General features: G+C 37.2%; 4 protein-coding genes across 4 annotated transcripts; 2 read left to right on the forward strand and 2 right to left on the reverse strand.

Annotated features, from left to right (window-relative positions):
• The first annotated feature begins 1,253 nt into the window (after nucleotides 1–1,253).
• Nucleotides 1,254–2,871, forward strand: LOC129769490 (NADH dehydrogenase [ubiquinone] 1 alpha subcomplex subunit 10, mitochondrial). Its single transcript, XM_055771795.1, has 3 exons — nucleotides 1,254–1,392; nucleotides 1,532–1,782; nucleotides 1,846–2,871. The coding sequence occupies exons 2-3, from the start codon at nucleotides 1,534–1,536 to the stop codon at nucleotides 2,809–2,811; spliced, it is 1,215 nt and encodes a 404-aa protein (XP_055627770.1). The 5' UTR covers nucleotides 1,254–1,392; nucleotides 1,532–1,533; the 3' UTR covers nucleotides 2,812–2,871.
• Nucleotides 2,862–4,397, reverse strand: LOC129769491 (nuclear speckle splicing regulatory protein 1). Its single transcript, XM_055771796.1, has 2 exons — nucleotides 4,120–4,397; nucleotides 2,862–4,062 (listed from the first exon to the last, which is right to left on the reverse strand). The coding sequence occupies exons 1-2, from the start codon at nucleotides 4,128–4,130 to the stop codon at nucleotides 2,922–2,924; spliced, it is 1,152 nt and encodes a 383-aa protein (XP_055627771.1). The 5' UTR covers nucleotides 4,131–4,397; the 3' UTR covers nucleotides 2,862–2,921.
• Nucleotides 4,398–14,654: 10,257 nt separating this feature from the next.
• LOC129769493 (ATP synthase subunit d, mitochondrial) lies at nucleotides 14,655–15,544 on the forward strand. The gene is made up of 3 exons (XM_055771800.1): nucleotides 14,655–14,894; nucleotides 15,002–15,305; nucleotides 15,361–15,544. Exons 1-3 carry the CDS (start codon nucleotides 14,773–14,775, stop codon nucleotides 15,448–15,450), a joined length of 516 nt encoding a protein of 171 aa, XP_055627775.1. The 5' UTR covers nucleotides 14,655–14,772; the 3' UTR covers nucleotides 15,451–15,544.
• On the reverse strand, nucleotides 15,525–16,560 carry LOC129769492 (DNA replication complex GINS protein PSF3). The gene is made up of 3 exons (XM_055771797.1): nucleotides 16,237–16,560; nucleotides 16,071–16,176; nucleotides 15,525–16,013 (listed from the first exon to the last, which is right to left on the reverse strand). Exons 1-3 carry the CDS (start codon nucleotides 16,337–16,339, stop codon nucleotides 15,587–15,589), a joined length of 636 nt encoding a protein of 211 aa, XP_055627772.1. The 5' UTR covers nucleotides 16,340–16,560; the 3' UTR covers nucleotides 15,525–15,586.
• Between the last annotated feature and the right edge of the window lie 3,094 nt (nucleotides 16,561–19,654).

The raw sequence follows: 19,654 nt of genomic DNA on the forward strand, positions 1-19,654 counted from the left end.
GGGTCATTATCCTGGCAAAACTTGAATCCTCTATTCCATCCGATTTTGTTGACACTTCGCTTCATATTTTCCTTCAGGATGATCAAGTAAAGATTCTGATCCAATACACCATCGATCAAAATCAAAATGCCCCTACATGCACCCTCATACCATCCTTTCACCACCACCATGTTCAAACGTTGCTTTCAGATTTTTTTACGTTTAATTCATCGTTGGCTTCCTCCATACCAAACGATAACCATCGGAGCCAAAAATAACAAATTAGGACCCATCTATGAAAATACCATCTTACCAGTAAGACATTGATGTGTTTCATGCTGTTTGGAATAATCTTATTGGAGTTACTGATTTTTTTTTGCTGAGAAACGATTTGTCTCTCTGTGCTTGGGCATTCAAGCTGCCCTCCCTAGACACATTACGAACTTTTTGTTTGCTCAATTTGGTTTTTATCGATGGTGTAATGGATCAGAATGTTTACTTGAACATCCTAAAGGTGTAGCATGTAGCAAAGTGTGAACAAAATGAGATGGAATCGAGGATTCAAGTTTTGCCAAGACAATGACCCAGAGCTCAAGACATATGAAGTTCGTACCTGGTTACATTACAATTACTCAAAAGTTATTGATATTCCTCCACAATCTTCCGACATCAAGCCCAGTAAAAAACTAGGGAAATTATCTGTGTAGGAAATATAGAAACCTTTAAATTTCTAAAAATAACGATTTTAAAAACTACTTAATGAAAAAATTGATAAATACACCTTCCAAATACACCAAAAAACTCGTAGATAAATCTAAAGACAGCTAAAGATAGTTCAATGAACAATGGATACCATAATAATGATGGAATTAGGAAATTAGCCAACGTCTTCGAAATCGAGCACAGATTTCCACAAGCATACGATTATGAGTTTGAGTCAATTTTCATGCATTCACACATACTTTCGCCATTTTTAGAGAAATAAAACCCATTATTCTGAAAACACATAGCAAACCTTTTAACTCTCATATGACACTATAATTTTATCTAAATAGAATGTTCCGAAAGCTTGTTTTCGACTTTCAAAAGAAGGGAAAAGAGATCTGCATGGTGGAGTACGATTACGGATTTGAGTTACTGTATATTGCCAACGAATGCATTTGTCACCAAAAGATACGATTTGTTTTGTAAACAAATTTGTTTTTTTTTTTCACGAGCAATGACCGAACATCAATTTTGACATTGCGGTCCACCTATAGTACAATACCTTGATCCATACTTTCAAATGCCAGTATGCTCGAAAGAAAAACAATGAGCTGTCATATGTTCTGAAAATTATCGTACTGTTTTTCGATACAGAGAACAACTTTCGGTCACATCGCTGTTGATTTTTTCAAACAACTCGGGTTATACGTAAGCAAATATCTATTTTGTTTGGTTCATTCAATTATAACATAATTACGTACTATTACAAAGACTAATATAGTCTTCGCTGGTCTATTAGTTTTATCGTATATATTTTCTTACGTAACGTATCATAACAAACTTTTAGAAATGGCTGGTGTGTTCCGAGTGGGTGTGCGATTTTTAAATCGTCCATCCCCAGTTAAACAGGTCCTCGAGAATAAGCTGTGCTCACCAGCAGTGATTTCAGCATGTAACATTTCCGGAAAAACTATGCGTGGCTCGAAACTCAGTAAACCCAAACCGTTCCCTTACTTGGAAAAGAAATACACTGCATTCCAAGCAATGAAGGACGTACTTTTGAAAACAACGACCAGTCGATTTGATGAAAATACGAAGGTATGATCTGAGTGTTTTGAAATTTCCATGAAATAAACATTGAAGTGTTTGCTCGGGATATAGGTCGTAGTTGTCGAAGGCCCCATTGCTGCTGGAAAATCCGCATTTGCTAAGGAGCTTGCTGTCGAACTGGATATGAAATACTTCCCAGAGGCAACCATGGATGGCTTTTATGTCAACTCTTATGGATACGATCTGCGTCAACTGGATCCGCAAATGCCCGTCAATATGAGAAGCTTCGATGCCAATAATTTCTTGCAATATCCCACCCATCGTAACGTGGCTACGTTCCAAATCCAGATGCTTATGCAGCGCTACTCGCAATATATCGATGCACTAGCCCATCTCTTCTCGACCGGGGAAGGCGTTGTATTGGATCGCTGTGTGTATTCGGATTTTGTTTTTGTGGAGACAATGTTTAAGAGTGGTTACATCTCCAAAGGCGCCCGCTCAGTATATTACGATCTTGTTAAGAACACTTTCTGTGAGTTATTGAAGCCACATCTCGTAATTTATTTGGACGTTCCGGTTAACGTAGTAAAAGATCGGATCAAGAAGAGATCCGTTCCGGCAGAAGTGAATTCAAAGGCGCTAACGGACAAATATCTATTAGATATGGAGCACATCTATAAGCAACAATATCTGAAGGATATTAGTTCACATGCCGAACTTTTGATTTACGACTGGTCAGACTATGGTGAAACTGAAGTCGTTGTCGAGGACATTGAGCGAATCGATTTCGAACGCTTCGATAAGGATGACACTCATATGCGGGACTGGCGCTTGGACAGTGAAGAGGAGTGGACCGAAGTGAGAGATCGCTACATGAACAAATCAGATTTGATGAATTATTTCAATGTGCCTCGTTATGATGTCCCTGAGCTTCTCATTTCACCTGAGGATTTCAAGGATTGGTATGACGTTTGGTTCGAAGCTCCGGGAATGAAATATCGTAAGGGTTATAACGAGGATTGTGGCGATTCCGGCATACTTACTAAAACCAAGCTGGATTTCCGCAATTCATTGTAGGAAAATTTGTAAATCTACGCTTCAGAAGACAGCTTAATAAAGATCAATAATTGAAGAGAATATCAACACGTAATTTATTTTCAGAATAAATGAAACGATACACAATATTTTCATCCCCCAATTCTGGCAGCTTTGCGCTCATAGTACCTCTGGAGAGCACTATCAAAAACTGCACCAACAGTTCGCTTCTTCCATATATCGATTTTAGGTTCCTTCTTTTTTTCTTCCTTTTTTATGTTATTCTTCTCAACAAGTTCTCCGTTTTTGTTGCTATCAGTAGTATTTAACTTTTCCTTTTCCTCTTCACTCTTTTTTAACTCTATAGTATCAGCATTCTGCTCTAGAGATTTATCTGATATGCGACTCTTTTTCATTTGTTCTTTGCTAGAAATTGCGCTTTTATCACTATCATCATCATTCTCGCCGCTACTGCTGCTATTACTATCAATACTGAAATCAGAATCAGCATCGAGATTGGATTGCAAATGCACTTTTTTAGAGGAATCATTTTTTTCAGCTTCGACATTCTCCTCATCATCAGAACATCTTTTACGGTACTGTCTTGATTTAGAAGACGCGAGTGCTTCATTTCGAGGCACTTCTTTCCTGCTTGTTTGCTCCTTAGTTTGTTCTCGTTCTTTGGTGTCCGAATCGCCGCCACTGTTTTCGTCTTTAACATCTTCTTTGCTCACTTTAATTTCGCCTAGCTTTTGGGAATATATGTGTCTATAAAATCCGTCCAAATCGCATTGCTTCGTAACATCTCCAATACTCTCCAAATACTCCTCTCGTTTTTCCAGTTCTTCTGCCTTCTTCATTTCCTCCAGTTTCGCCCGATATGCGGAAGTCACAAATGATTCCTTGTTTTTGTACATTTCGCCTTCGGCTTCCCTTTCCTTCTGAACTTGACGTTCGATCCGTCTCTCCTGTTCTTTCTTACGTTTTTCTGCCGTTTCCAATAGTTTGCTTATATATTTCGGCTTTCGTTCTTCTTTCGTTTTATCGACCTTTGCCTCTTTTCGCTTGCTCTCGATATCATCGTATAACTCATCATACTGATAAATGGTAGGATCTTCGGCCAGCGCCTTTTCCTGGGCCACACGTGCTTGCCGTCTTTGGCTTTCCCCTAATTCGAGATTGACCGGTTTCTTCGGGTCCTGTGAATCGGAGTCAGAATCACTTGCAAAAGCAGCATGCTTCAGGAGGCCAGGTCTCATTGACTTATTTGATTTTGGATCGATCAGACCATATCTGAAGCACAAATAAAATTGAATTTACGAGGCGAACATCTAATAATGTTATACCTACTGTTTAGACATATTTAACGCACAATTTTATACTCCTCAAAAGTATCACAAAACAGAATTCACGTTTGATTGAAGTTCAAATGTATCTTCTCGTTGTTCTTTCTACTCAATATAGTAAACTGATGAGAAGTGTACCCGTTCAATAATTTCAGTTGTGTTCTGCCACTACAAGTATTTATTTGAAAGGATTAGATTTGAATAAGGAAAAGAGTTTGAAACGCAAAGAGTCGGATTGAATGAAATTCGCAATCCAAGCACAATGTATTGTGTTTGTTTACAAACAAGACAGTAGACATCAGCCAGAAGACAGTGATATCAGCCAAGAAGTTTATAGTAAAAGGTGCAGCCTTTAGTCAATGTATGTGTAGCAGAAAAGTGATTCCCGAGTAAAAAAATTAAGGAAATGTAAGCAACAGAAAAACCCCAAAAAAACCGATATGTTACAAGTAGGCTAAAAATATTTTGACGCGATAAACATCATGGGTACAAATGCCACACAGAAAAAAGAGCGATATTCTTCTTAACCCTCTTATACTTTAATAACTGAATGAAATTCACGAAAAAAAAATCTGGAGTTTTTTCATTCAATTGTATCCTTTTCTTTAAATATATATATCAAAAGCGCCTGAAAATTACACAATGGCAATATTACAGAGGCACGCGCGGTCTATGATGATACCGTGCGCGAGTACACGAATTATGATAATGCGCGCAAGTACAGGTGGATTAACCTAACATTTTCAAAAATGATATATTTCAAAATAAAAATTAATCGGACAAACGTAATGCACCAAGCAAACTTATAACGTCCAACGCCTGCTAAAACTCGGACAGACCTTAATAAAGGATCGTCTACTATGTTTCAATTTAGCCAGACAATCAGTGGTACACAGGTTTGCTTGTGAGAGGCCGTCATTTCCAACGGCGAGTCGGCGACCGACTCGGTTCGCGTCAGTTCCTTATCCTTGTTGGACAGGTACTTCGCCCCCATTACATTAACATCAGAATTAATTAGATTACAAAAAAAAAAGATAATAAAAAATTGTGCTTTTCCGTATGGCATTTATACCCATGAGGTTTTTTTTTGTGTGAGAATAGTTCTAGTAGGCTTTTGTGACATTACGCTTTTTTCCTGCGACTATTTCCGTTACGCTTATTTTCTTTGCATTTTTTTCCGATTACACAGAAAAGTATATGGAAACAGAATAACAGAAAGCGGAAGGAGAATTGTTTTTGTAAAGCGAGAGAGAGAGAGAGACAGCTTTTAAAATAAGTGTAAGTTTGTTTCAAAATTTCTAATCCTCACTGGCCAATCGTCTCTTAAGTTTCTAGCACCATATCTAATACAATATTCATCACCACCTTCATGGTTTCCACACAAAAAAGGTTTCCAATCACGCGCGGATAAAAGGTGTACCATATTTTCGTCGGTATTCTGCACGAAAGTCTTGCTCACATGTAACTGGCTAAAAGATCTTGAACTGTTTCTGTTCGGTTTCTGTTTAAAGGCCCCAACCAGTGTTGCCACATTTGGATCTGTACCAGAGGGGTTAAATAGTTTTCTCATCTGTACTTTTTCTTTAAAAAATCTGTACCATCCAAAATATTCGTTGTAGAAAAAAAATTTACTACAAATACTACATTTACATTTGCAAGTCATCCGAGTGTTTGATGATGGTTATACAAAGCCACTATGTTTAATCAAATCTTTTGGCCTCAATATAGTGTTCATCCTCTTGTTGCTGAGCCGATTTCGAAGCTTGTTTTCGTTCTAATTATATTCAGAAAAAAACACCGAGGAGCGCGTTAATTCTTTTCAGACATCAAACCATCAATTCTTTTAGACATCAAACTTTTGTCCACCAATCCTGCACATGCTCATTTTCTGAAAGTGATTTCCTTACGGAGTTATTTCCCCTTTAGGGTTCGGAACTTATTCTCCAGATCTCTCCCTCCCTCCCAGACCCTCTCGTCCTTATGAAATTGGTCAATTATCGAATTTTAAATCATTTATTATCAGCAGCTCCAAGCGATATTGCGGCGTAGAAGTCGTCATGTACCTTATTGTTGCTTTCTTCAAATGTAAGAAATTTCACACGTGGAATAAATCTGTACTAATCTGTACTTTTTGACGAAAACCTGTACTCTGACCGTACAGAATATGTACCAAAAATAACGAAAAAATCTGTACCTTTCCAGATAAATCTGTACGTATGGCAACACTGGCCCCAACCACGCGTTTGTGATCGTTCTCGTTGACCTGACGGCTTTTCTTCTGATCTTTGCTTTCGATCAACAGTCAGACGTTTTGACGTAGGACTACGTCTTTCATTTCTATACCGGGGTGTAAAATCAAAGTTTCGAAAACGAAAGCGTTACGCCGGAGACCGAGATTTTGAGCGTTAATAGCTCCTAAACAACTGAACGAAATGGTATGATAAACACTTCATTCGAAAGATAAAATGTCTACGCGTTCTATACTTGTTACTTTCTGATCCAAAAACTTTTTTCAATAGTCTTAAAATTGCTTTCAAAACAGGCTATTGAAATCACCAATCGGTATATAAGCGAGCGCCGCTCGGAAATCCACTCAGTTCAAATTGAACAGCGATTGGAGCATGTTGTCGCTGTTGTGGTGAAGCTCTTCGTTTATCATGAAAGCGCGGATGAACGGTGTCACCAAGAGCCTGTTTGTGCACCTTAGGCCAGAAGGGAATCCATCAGGAGGAGAGTGATGCCACAAACGGTTCCCCGGGAAGATCTCGAAGCAGCCGCTACACACACACATACACGCGCGGAATTCTTTCCGTTTGGATGCCATTCAGTATCGAGAAAGATCCGGAAAATAATCTGCCAGTTCCTCTGGGAATTTAAAAATACATTCACGTGAAAGAGTTTATTTTAATGTTTTCTATCCATGTAACACTGTGACCAAATATTTTTCAATCAAGTACTATTAACAGGTTGTTATCGTGTTAGTATTAACCACTGGTGGGCTTCCAGTATCGAGGAAAATGTGGAAATATCTAATCGTTACTGAAAATAATCTGCTAGTTCCTCTTGGAATTTAAAAATACATTCATGTGAAAAAGTTTATTTGAATGTTTTCTATCCATGTAACACTGTGAACAAATATGTTTCAATCAAGTGCTATTAACAGATGGTTATCGAATTAGCATTAACCACTGGTGGGCTTCCAGTATCGAGGAAAATGTAGAAATATCTAATCGTTACTGAAAATAATCTGCCAGTTCCTCTGGGAATTTAAAAATACATTCATGTGTAAGAGTTTATTTGAATGTTTTCTATCCATGTAACACTGTGACCAAATACATTTGGTTTTGTGATTTTTCAATCAATCGCAATTAACAGGATAGCTTCAGAAGATTATTCTTCCCCATCAGTAGGATATTTCGGTATCCAATATTGTATGCGCCCGCAATCGATTATTGCTCAGTCGCCGAAAGTTCCGAGCTCAGAGAGTTCATTCCCCTCTAGTTTGCCTTCCAAATTGCCATCGTAAACCACACCTTCTCTCGATTCAATCACACACAAAAAGCATACTTAAGCGATATTCTGGAGGTGAGACACATTCATTTTTCGAGAGGACATCGACAAGACAACATCGTTGCCTAACGTGCTGGAGGAGGTGGACGGCGAAGGATCGACACATACACGCGCAGAATTCTTTCCGTTTGGATGCCATTCAGCATCGAGAAAGTTCCGGAAAGATCTAATCATTGCTGGAAAATAATCTGCCAGTTCCACTGGGAATTCAAAAATACATTCATGTGAAAGAGTTTATTTGAATGTTTTCTATCCGTGTAACACTGTGACCAAATATGTTTCAATCAAGTGCTATTAACAGGTGGTTATCGAATTAGCATTAACCACTGGTGGGCTTCCAGTATCGAGGAAAATGTGGAAATATCTAATCGTTACTGAAAATAATCTGCCAGTTCCTCTGGGAATTTAAAAATACATTCATGTGAAAGAGTTTGTTTGAATGTTTTCTATCCATGTAACACTGTGACCAAATATGTTTCAATCAAGTGCTATTAACAGGTGGTTATCGAATTAGCATTAACCACTGGTGGGCTTCCAGTATCGAGGAAAATGTGGAAATATCTAATCGTTGCTGGAAAGTAATCTGCCAGATCCCCTTGGAATTGAAAATTACATTAAAGAGAGAGTTTTTTCATATAATACATTTGGGTTTGTGATTTGTCAATCAAGTACAGTTAGCAGGTTAGCTTCTGAAGATTATTCTTCAGAACAAGGTTTTTCGTATCCTATATTGGATGCATAAAACCTTGTGTCTCCAACGTAACGCTCTCGTTTTCGAAGTCCCCCAAATATTCATTTATTCATTCATTCAGAATGGATTTAGATTCAACTTCGAACAAATGATCTCTAAATCAACGATAGTCCTACGTCACCCTTGCGGTTATACCATAGATATAACCCACTTCCTGTTTTTCGAACCGTTTAATGACACAGACACCGTGAAATTCGCAATTCCTAACTTTTTTCCGATAGCACGATGTGACAGATTCTTTTTCTCGAAGTACTCGTGCAAAGCTTTTTCGTACACGCACTATTCTTCCGTCACCATTTTGAAAAATTTTACGCACCTGATGAAATTAACTCAAAGAGTGTAAACAATAACTTATGTATACGCAAAATTTCAATTAATTTTACCCAACGGATCAAAAGTTAGAGCAATTTGAGTGTCGAGACATTGATCCGCCACGTATTCTAACCGTGCAACACAGACGGACAACGCCCCGCAAATACGTTGTTCTATCACGTATTCCAGACATACATCATCATCATACCATACATTACCGAGATGTTGTTCCGTTACGTTCCGTATAGGGTGTGATTCACTATTATCTGCTAAAACCTGGTCAAACTATCAATTGAGACATCTACAGGCAACAATTGATCCATTTAAAGCGAGCTATGATCAGAAAACACCCATACCATGCGACCAGATACGGGTCGATAATATTCCATCATGACAACAATCGGCCTCATGTTGCTGTTTGAGTTAAAAGCTATTTGAAGAATAGCGGAGGGGAAATTCTGGTGCTCGCAAGACCTTGCACCTTCCGACTTCCATTTGTTCCGATTGATGCAGAACTCTTTGAGTGAAATACGCTTCACTTCAGAACGTGGTATCTAAAATTGACTGCATTCATTCTTAACTTCAAAAGATGAATGCTTCTTTCGCGATAGAATCTGTAAATTGACCGACATATGGGATAGAGTAGTGGCTAACGATGACCAATACTTTGAGTAACATATTAATTCATTTCATCATTCAGATTAATTGGTTTTTCATGCAATCAAACGAAACGAATTAAGTTGCATACCCAATATTTGCCATAGAAATCTTAACTAAGTACTATAAAACGAAAGTTTTTAAGCACTGAAGAAAAAACCTCTTCACACTCCAGTATCTCTTACACCTCGTGTCTTAACTCGTTTGTTTTAGTGGATTGCGATGGCGTTGCTCCTATACCTATACACCTATACCAAGGTCCAAATTTTCGACTATCACTGGTTATTGGACGGAAAATCAAGTTTTCATCTCTTACTTTTCACGAGATACGTAACCAAGGGAATAAAGAGTTCTAGTCGTAGTGGAAGCTGATCATCAATATCTTCTGGTCAAAGACTTCGTCGACTGCGTTGAACTATTCCTAACGTCATCGCGGACCTGTTCATTAATTTCGATTACCTGCGAACCATCTGAACCTAGCAAACCTCTGTAACTCACGTATTGAGAACCTAGAATACCACTTCTTGCATGTCTTCATAATAACAACTGGCCCATAACAATTGCGGATCGAAGGGATGGCTTCTCTCACCGTATGAACCAAATTAATATGATATATTTTTAACTCATTTCTGGTCACATCAAACCGCAGATCTATTCCACTGTTCTAATTTGAAAAGTACATTACTTAGAACGATTCTGTTGTTTCGTCTTGGAAGATGAAAAATTTGGTACTGGATACACTTGTAAAAAGTATAAAATAGCAAAACTATGTAATATACTTATAAACTTGATTGTATTTATCAACCAAATGAAAGCTCTTTAAGCATTCCTTACTTTCTGATGAGTCTTTAATAAGAATCTTATAAACCACGATTTTAAACACTAGCAGGACCTCAAGTAGCCACAGAGCGGCTAGATACGACAACCAATACCGTGTAACAATCGTTGGGAGGGATGTGTATTGCATCTGACGTTCATTTTACATAAGGTTGGTAATATGTACAGAAAATATGTGCATTCTACTAGGGGCTGTCCACATACCACGTGGACAACTTTAGGGGGGGGGGGGGGGTAGGGGTTACGAAAATGTCCACGCTTGTCCACGGTAAGGGGGGGGGGGTTTGATAATGTCCACGTGGACACGTTAAGTATTTTTTAAAGTAAAACATTCAAGTTAGAAGTCAAAATTGAATGAGAACTGTTTTGTATTTAAACGATTCTTTGAACTTCACGCCCGCCCTGAGTATTCAGTATTCATCAATAAAAATACTAAACTGCCTTAGAGTGCTGCCCGGTCAAACATCCATATTTTTTTCATATGACTGATCCTCTTTCCTGAAATGTATATTCTGAAGGTAACGCACATGAACTAGGATCCAATTTATTCCAATCGGTAATAGAGGGCCATTAAATCCGTCAGGATAAAGACTCCCAATAACACAAAGAATGTTGGATTTTTGTAGTATTAAAAATCACGACTTAAGTGCGGGTTGAATTCAGCTTTTGCTCTTGATGACAAAACTGTTTGGTTTGTTTTCGAAAACTCCCAAGGATTTCTGAACATTGAAACGGAAAACAAATTCTTCCATGAGTGTACGGGCCGTATCTCTAGAGACCTATTTGGTGCAATGATGTTGTTCTTCATTGGTGTCTGGTAATTTTTGTAAAACGCTTATTTTGAGTTGTCTGGAAAGTTCATACTGCTACTGCTGATTAATTAAAAGAAAAAAATAATCTTTCATGCACATGAATTAGTAGATTCACTACAGATGTCGAAAATCACCGAAATCACAGAAACGAAACATCACGAAAAACATGCATGTAACATGCAAACATGCAACAATGCATGGACTACATATTAACCCATATTACGGAATCCGATCAGATTGGACATATCGCAATCCGAACGAAATAAACTTTTGCATTCTGCATTTCAAGGTTGCAACATTTGTACAATCCGATAGGATATGACTCGATCAGATTAAGGGGGATAGAGACACGAATTTCGGACGTTTGTTCGAGCTCCGAAAAAGTAAAACAAAGAATATTTTTACCATCCATTATATCACTATTTGTTTATTTATCTCTCAACAATAAAACAAAAATTGAACGGAAGAATTACATCCATAATTAGAAGCTGATCGAGTGAGGGGGTTCAAAAAAAGGTTGTGCCATGTCGTACAAGATTCCAGCACTTCTGGTTCTTTGAAACAAACAAATCGAAGAGATCCTGAATCAGTAAAGATGCCACTATCGCATGACATCGGACAAGTCAAAAACGTGTTTTTTTGATAAAATGGCGGAAATTTGAAGAAAAAAATGCTGTTTAAAACATTTTTTTTAAGTTTCTTGATTTTTTAAAAATAGTAAAGTTACGAAATTATGATTTTTATAGATTCATGCGATTGAAAGATACATACAGATAGTATTCATATAAACATAGATCGGATAAGTAGAACTTGAGATATCGTGTAAGCCAGTTTGAAAAACATGTTTCGAGAAAAACGCGTTTGAAGTTAATTGTTATGGCCGTACTAGATAAGATATCGCATCACTAAAATGGCTATAACTTGGTAAATAATGAGATTTTCGACAAGTCTCTTCTATGGTATATTCTTAAATGTCTGAATTAGAGAAAATTTGTGCTCCCGTGGCCGAGTGGTTAGCGTCATAACTAACATGCCGGGGGTTCGGGTTCAATTCCCGTTCTGGTCGGGGGAATTTTTCGTCAAAGAAATTTCCTCCGACTTGCACTGTGATCACGCGTATTCTAGAGCTTGCCACTCAGAATGCATTCAAGGCGTGTTATTTGGCATAGAAATCTCAACTAAGTACTAATAAAAATGACGCAAGTAATACTACGTTGAGACGGCGAAGTTCCTCTAGGAACGTTAGTGCCATTGAAGAAGAAGAAGAAGAGAAATATGAAAAAAAAATGATTTTTTTCAAATTTCTAGACTAGAATACCCTCTTAAAGAACGCAACATTGTACTAATTTCGAATCCGACCGGATTCCGGAATAAGGGATTATTTTACCGAAAAACACTTGAAGGGACTTACTCAATCTGCGATTCGTTTCATAAACGCGACGAAAATACATATTTGTAGCGAATTGTAAAGGGAAAATCATTTACAAGAATGTTGAGTTAAAAAAAATCTTAGCAAGTGAATGGAACCCCGAAGCAGGTTTTCGCTTGAAGAAAGTTATGGCAGGGTCTGGTAGGACAGGAAGAAAATCTGTATCATGAGCTTCTACCAAGCAACTAGCTTCGATGAATTCCAACAATTACTACTAGCAGCTGAACGTATGAAAATCAACGATCCAGAACGCTTCTAGGGCACTTTTAAAACTCCACCCGTCTTACACACCAGATATTGCATCTTCAAATTATTAACTGTTAAGATTCTTGTAAGAACTTCAACTTACTGCATAGCATAAGTTCTGAGAGGATGGAATTCTCAAGTTGCATGAAGGATGCTGAAATATTCAGGAAAAAACGGTGCATCTATGACCGAAAAGATGTATGCCTACAAAAATATGGTTTTGGTTGTTTCCTTAGAATCGGCACGAATTTTTCAGGCAGTATTAAGCAAGATTTAACAATTAAGGGTTGTAGGTCAACGGAATCATCGATCACGATCATACTGCAGATGTTTTGTTTTTACTAGGTTCATTATAGCCATCAGCCACTACCGAACCTGTAAAAGCGAAAGTCATTGATGTTTAGACGAGAAAATACTGTTTTCAAACAAAGTGCTCAATTTCATTGCCTGATTTTTTGAAAACTCAAACAGCCAGCCAGCTTTAATAAAAATACTCGAGAATAAGCTCACAATCGATATTTTAAAATGGATATGGAGATAACGTAAATGGAATTCGGAAGAAAATAATGAGCTCCCGGACAATGTTGAAAAAATCGAAGATTTCAGCCAAATCGTTACCATTGGTAAGGCTATAATTTTTATCAACAAACATATGGAATAGAAAATAGAATCAAACTTGAAATGAAATAGAACCTATCATCTATTAATTTTGGATTTTAGAGAAGCTTTATGGGAGTTTATCTCTTGTCTACAATTTTAATTACTTTTTTCACAATTAGGTAGCTGAACATTTCATTCTCCTAAAACTTGAACGCAAGCGGAAAACTTTTCGTCTCAATAAAGGTCAAGCGAAATCAATTAAATTTATTTTGCATCAAAATTTCGCGTTTTTTCCCATGTACTATCTGTCAAATGTTTCTTCGATCAAAAGAACAAACGATTTTGAGACTCGTGTTTTCGGTCGTGCCAGAATTTCATCCAAGAAAGATTATCCTTCTCTAGAAATATTTTATTACTTTGTGACGTTACATTGCTGCTACACGCAGCTAAGGACGAAGGTATTGAAAATTCAGGAAACGTTTTTCCGTAGTATTGAAATTCTTTGTCGGTTTCATCAGTTATACTGTCACGATTTGAAGAGTTTTTTTCCTTTTTAAAAAGAAATTTAATATGGAAAAACTTTGAGAAAAGACAAAAACAAAACGCGACAGTCGAAGTATATCCACTTAGAGTGCGATTCACATACAACATCCACGTCACGTTCACGTTCCGTCCCGGCACGTTGCGTCAATTATTCTTCCAAGCAGTTCTTATGCAAACATTCACATACACCGGCAACGGGAACTTAGACTTGCCGTTGCTGGTGTATGTGAATGCTTCAATAGGAATTCCATGGAAGAATAATTGACGCAACGTGACGTGACGGAACGTGAACGTGACGGAACGTGAACGTGATGTGGATGTTGTATGTGAATCGCACTTAAATCTCATGCTTTGGTCTTGATTTTTTGCCCGTTGATGGGGCTCGAATGAAATAAATGTAGTAGAATCATAAAAATATAACATTTGAAGAGGAGTAAAATTTATTTGTAATTAAGTATAGAGCACCTCAATAATACTGAAATTTCAGTGTGATGAACTGAAAAAGCATTAATTTATGAAAACATGTAGTTCGTTAATTTTGGTTCAATTATTTTTACTTTTAGTAACAATACTATGCATGTTTACTGGATAATTATAAGAAAAGTAACATAAAAGTAGCATAAACAAAATCGGTGACGTCACATTTTGTTCATGTTAAAAAGTTTCCTACCTTTTATTTTCCAGTTCGGCCACCACCAACTTGATGATAAACATCTACATCTCTATCATAGAATATCTTGTACGCATACGACATTTTAATTTGTATGCCATTTTTTGACAAGTTACATAATATTTGACGTTTTACGTTTCATTCGGACGGTGAAGTGCTACTGGAGAAATCTAAGAAAATACTTTGTCGTATTTCCTCTTAACCGCAGGGATCCGTTTACTGTCGTAATAATGGCTTCACGTAGAATCGCTCAGTCCAGTGTCAACTGGGCGGCATTGGCCGAGCGTGTTCCTCCGAGCCAGAAACCTAACCTCGCCGTTTTCAAGACGATGAGTGATAAATACTTGCGGAGGTATGTAAAACAATGGATGCTCGTTTGCGTAATCACCCTCGGAAATATTTTGTTTTAAATTACGCCACGGAAAAAATGCTTACTTATGAACCGTTAATAAATTGCAGCGTTTTGGCAAATCCGGAAAATCCGCCAAAACTCGATTGGGCGTATTATCAAAAAAATGTCCCCATTGCTGGAATGGTGGATAAGTTTCAGAAGGCGTATGAAGCTTTGCAGATCCCGTACCCGGCTGATACTGTGACTGCACAAATTGAGGCCCAGGAAAAGCAGGTTAAAGAGGAAATCGTCAAATTCATCAAGGAGTCCGAATCCCGCATTGCCGAACACCAAAAACAGATTGCTAGTTTGAGAGCCCTCTTGCCTTTCGACCAAATGACAATGGAAGATTATCGTGATGCGTTCCCAGACGTAAGCATATTCGTTTTAGTGAAACATCTAAACTTGATATTTTCACTTTTAACAGCAAGCTTTGGATCTACAAAATCGCCCATCGTTCTGGCCACATACTCCGGAGGAGCAGGATCTTACTCAACCGAAGGCCGAACATCATTAGAGCTTCCAAGAAATTGCAGAAACACAGTAGTCATATGATTTCGGAAGTCAATCAGAGATACAAATACAAGCTGCTCATGTGTAGCCCACTGTAATTTCGTTGTTTTTGAGCAGCAATACAAACATATTCTGAAAACCTATGTAGAAAGTCTCTGGGAGGGTTGCGATTCACTTTCGTCGTCATCTAAAATATCACGCTTTCTTTTTCTGTGGTTCGTAACGAGCTCAGTTGATTTAATGTTAACCGATTTCTCCTGTAACCAGTCTGAGTACATCTTGTGGCTTCTGCTGCCGACTTCGTAAAGAATGCATTCCAAATGTTCCAAATTTTTGTTGTCTATAAGATTCTCGCTGGACACATTGTTGCACATATCCTTAATGGCAGAGACTCTTTTTTGAGCCGCATCAAACAACATTTCAGCCAAACCGTCTTCAGCCTCAAACTTTGTGATGTACATTCCAAGCTCATAGTAGAATTTATTTAGCTTACCCAACTCAACATAGCTTGCGTCCGCTTTATATATTTCCTTATAGGCTGCGGTAAATATATCCGGAATATTTATTCTGCAAAATAAAAACGTTGAGAAATCTGGCTCAATTTAAAATTTTGGTTAAATTTACTTAACGAAAGCATTCCGCTCGTCTTGAAGCAAAAGATACCAAAGCGGTAGCTCGAGCTGTACATTTTTCTCCAAATGTTCCAGTTTTTGAGATGAATCGAGGAATCCTACGAACAAATTTGACCTGGGATTAGTTCTTGTGCACAAAATATTTGAGCTAAACCCACCCATCTGATAAACTTCACGCAAAGTCAAACATTGTATTCGCTCCTGGGTTACCATCACATCATCAATGCTGTAGTAATTCGGGTAATAACTAGAACAATGCATTGTTTGCGCTACACGAAATTTTTAAATAATCAAACTTATAAATAAAAAAAATAAAATATCATTCCATTCAGCACTATCAGGTAAATCGCGCCATCGAAAGCCCAGAATGCGTCGTATCCCAACGAGGGGAGAGCCATAAAACAATATTACACTGAAGAAATAGTTTAGTAAAAGCAGCTACCAAATCTTTAGTAGCCAAAACATTGGTAAAATATACATACTTTTGTAGATATTACCAAAATCGCGTAAAAGTGGTGTCAGACGCAATGAACGTTCTTACCAAGGATTCGTATATGTTACTTCATACCATTAGTTACCTTGTTTGTTTTATCATACCTAACATCTGTGAAGCGCGCACTTTGCAATTGCCATTTCTCTTTTGGAGACGAAGATATTCGGAGGTGAGCATTTTGTTGATGTTATGTTTCATTACATGTATACATATTTAATATTATTAACATATGTTTTTCCTTTGTTCATGGGGACACGAGAGAACAAAATACGGATGAAACGTGCTGTGCTACCGACACTCTGTTAATCAGCTATCTCCGTCCCTAAATAATGCAAATCAGAGCGATGCAGCAGGAAGAGGAACGGAAACTTTTTCGAATACTCGAGACTTTGGAAATGCATATGAAATTGATGTGGTTGAGGCTGCGATAGTAATTTTCCCCTTGTACGCTGCTCATAAAATAGTTGATGTTATTAAGTACTGTTATTATTATTCACAATGATAATTTTTATATTGTAGAATAATTGATACTGCTAATAGAATAAGTTATATGTTATTAGTATAATGTATTCTAAGTATGTGGAGTTAAATGTAATCAAATACATTTTTTGAATTAAAAATAATTATTAAAAAATATTTTCATAATCCCTGATAGGTATCCATCACAAATGAGAAGCAACATTTTCACTGATATTGCACCAATGTTGGACCAACAAATCGCAGTTTGTTTGACATTTTTTCCTACCATTTTTCTTTCGTAACATGTACCAATGATTAGAAGGGTAGAAAATGACTAGAGAATTGGTAACATGTACCAAAAAATTCGTCATATTTACTAAATTTTCCTCTCAGTGCACACATAGAGAGTCGTTGAATTCTGGGGTAACTTTTGAAAAGGTCCGGCGTAACAAATGACACATCGAGTTAATGGATGCACACTATCATTGAATGTATTGCAACAATAATCTTTGAAGTATCTATCAAGTATCATTTAATCACCGATATAAAATAAATTCAGTATATAGATTCGGATTTCAAGCACTCGATTTTTACTTTGGACGCCATTTTCCTTCTACGCTGCGATGTTTTTTTTCGAAATCTATAAAAATGATGGCATTATCAATAGTAAAGTTTTGTTTTGAATTCTTCGATTTTTTTTCATCATTGTGTGGGAGCTAATTATTTTCTACCGAATTCCATTTACGTTATCTCCATATCTGTGTCAAACTATCGTTTGAGAATCTACTCTCGAGTATTTTTATAAAAGCTGGATGGCTGTTTGACTTTTCTTAAAAACCAGACAGTGAAATCAAGCACCTTGTTTGAAAACAGTTATTGTCATTTATTGAACAAAAGCGAATATCGAAACAATACAGAGGTCCTATAAAAAAACAGGAAGTGAGTTATATTTGTGGTATAACCGCAAGGGTGGCGTAGGACTATCGTTGATTTAGTGATCATTTGTTTGAAGTTGAATCTGAATCCATTCTGAATGAATGATAATAATTGGGGGATTTCGAAAAGGAGAGCGTTACGTTGGAGGCACAAGGTTTTATGCATCCAATATTGGATACGAACATATCCTACTGATGGGGAAGAATAATCTTCAAAAGGTTTCCTGATAATTGCACTTGATTGAAAAATCACAAAACCAAATATATTTGGTCGCAGTATTATATGAATGGAAAACATTAAGAAAAAACTCTTTTGCTTGAATGTAATTTTCAATTCCAAGAGGAACAGGCAGATTATTTTTTAGCAACGATAACAACTTTCCAGATTCTTCTCGATGCTGGACAAAAACCAAATGAAAAGAGTTCCGCGCGTGTATGTGTGTGGCGGCTGCTCCGATGCCTCAAGCGGAACCGTTTTTAGATACTGGTACTCTCTTGGTTGCCTTCTCTTCTCCTCCTGATGGATCGGCTCTTCTGGGCTTCCTCACAGATTTACACATACTGAATGCGCTTCAGGTCAGATCATAGTAATCAACTCGATCCTTCGCCGTCTAGCTCGTCCAGCAACGATGTTGTCCAGTCGGTGTCCTCATGAAAAATGAATGGGTTTCATCACCAGAATATCGCTTAACTATGCTTTTTGTCCGTGATTGAATCGAGAGAAGGTGTGGTTTACGATGGCAATTTGGAAGGCAAACTAGAGACGAATGAACTCCCTGAGTTTGAAACTTTCAGCGACTGAGCAATAATCGATTAAAAATTATATGGTTTTCGAGATGTGAATTCCAAGGGAACTTTCTACTTTCTTGGTCGCCTTTTCAGTGACATCACTCTCCTCCTGATGGATTCCCTTCTGGCCTAAAATGCACAAACAGGCTCTTGATGACACCGTTCATCAGCGCTTTCATGATAAACGAAGTAAGCTTCACCACAACAGCGACAACATGTTCCATTCGCTGTTCAGTTATGACTGAATGGATTTTCAAGTGGAGCTCACTTATATTCCGATTGGTGATTTTAATAGCCTGTTTTGAAAGTAATTTTAAGGCTATTGAAACAAGTTTTTGAATAAAACAGTAACAAGTTTATAACGTGTAGACATTTTATTTTTCGAATAAAGTGTTTATTTTTCTTACTTTCTTCTTGTTCTTTGCTGCTATTTCATTTGCTGGTTGTATGATTTCTGCTTGCTGTGGAATCCCATTTTTTGTTGAACGGTGTTGATAATGTTTGGATGGAATACGTTGATAAAATCTGCTTCATGTGGATATCTAATTATTGTGATACTTCCCAGCAAACATTAAATCGTATAATTTTATACGTGCCAAGTCTTACAAGAAATCCGAATAAATCTTAATCGCATATAATATCAATCAAAGTATGTATCGTGTATATTTGAAATCGCATAAAATGTAAAAACTCGATTTTATATACCATTATCAAATTAAGTCGCAATTCGGTATAATAAACATCAATTTTACGATGTACATTGTCGTAAAATATATTTAATCCGCATCATATGCGATTTAAATCGATTCAGTACTTTAGTAAATCGTGTTGCATGCTGAAGAAAATCATGAAACAGTAAATCATATTAAATCCTAATAAAGAACATATTACATCATATTG

The sequence above is a fragment of the Toxorhynchites rutilus genome, chromosome 2 (genome assembly GCF_029784135.1).
Source record: "Toxorhynchites rutilus septentrionalis strain SRP chromosome 2, ASM2978413v1, whole genome shotgun sequence".
Classification (NCBI taxonomy): Eukaryota; Metazoa; Arthropoda; class Insecta; order Diptera; family Culicidae; genus Toxorhynchites; species Toxorhynchites rutilus.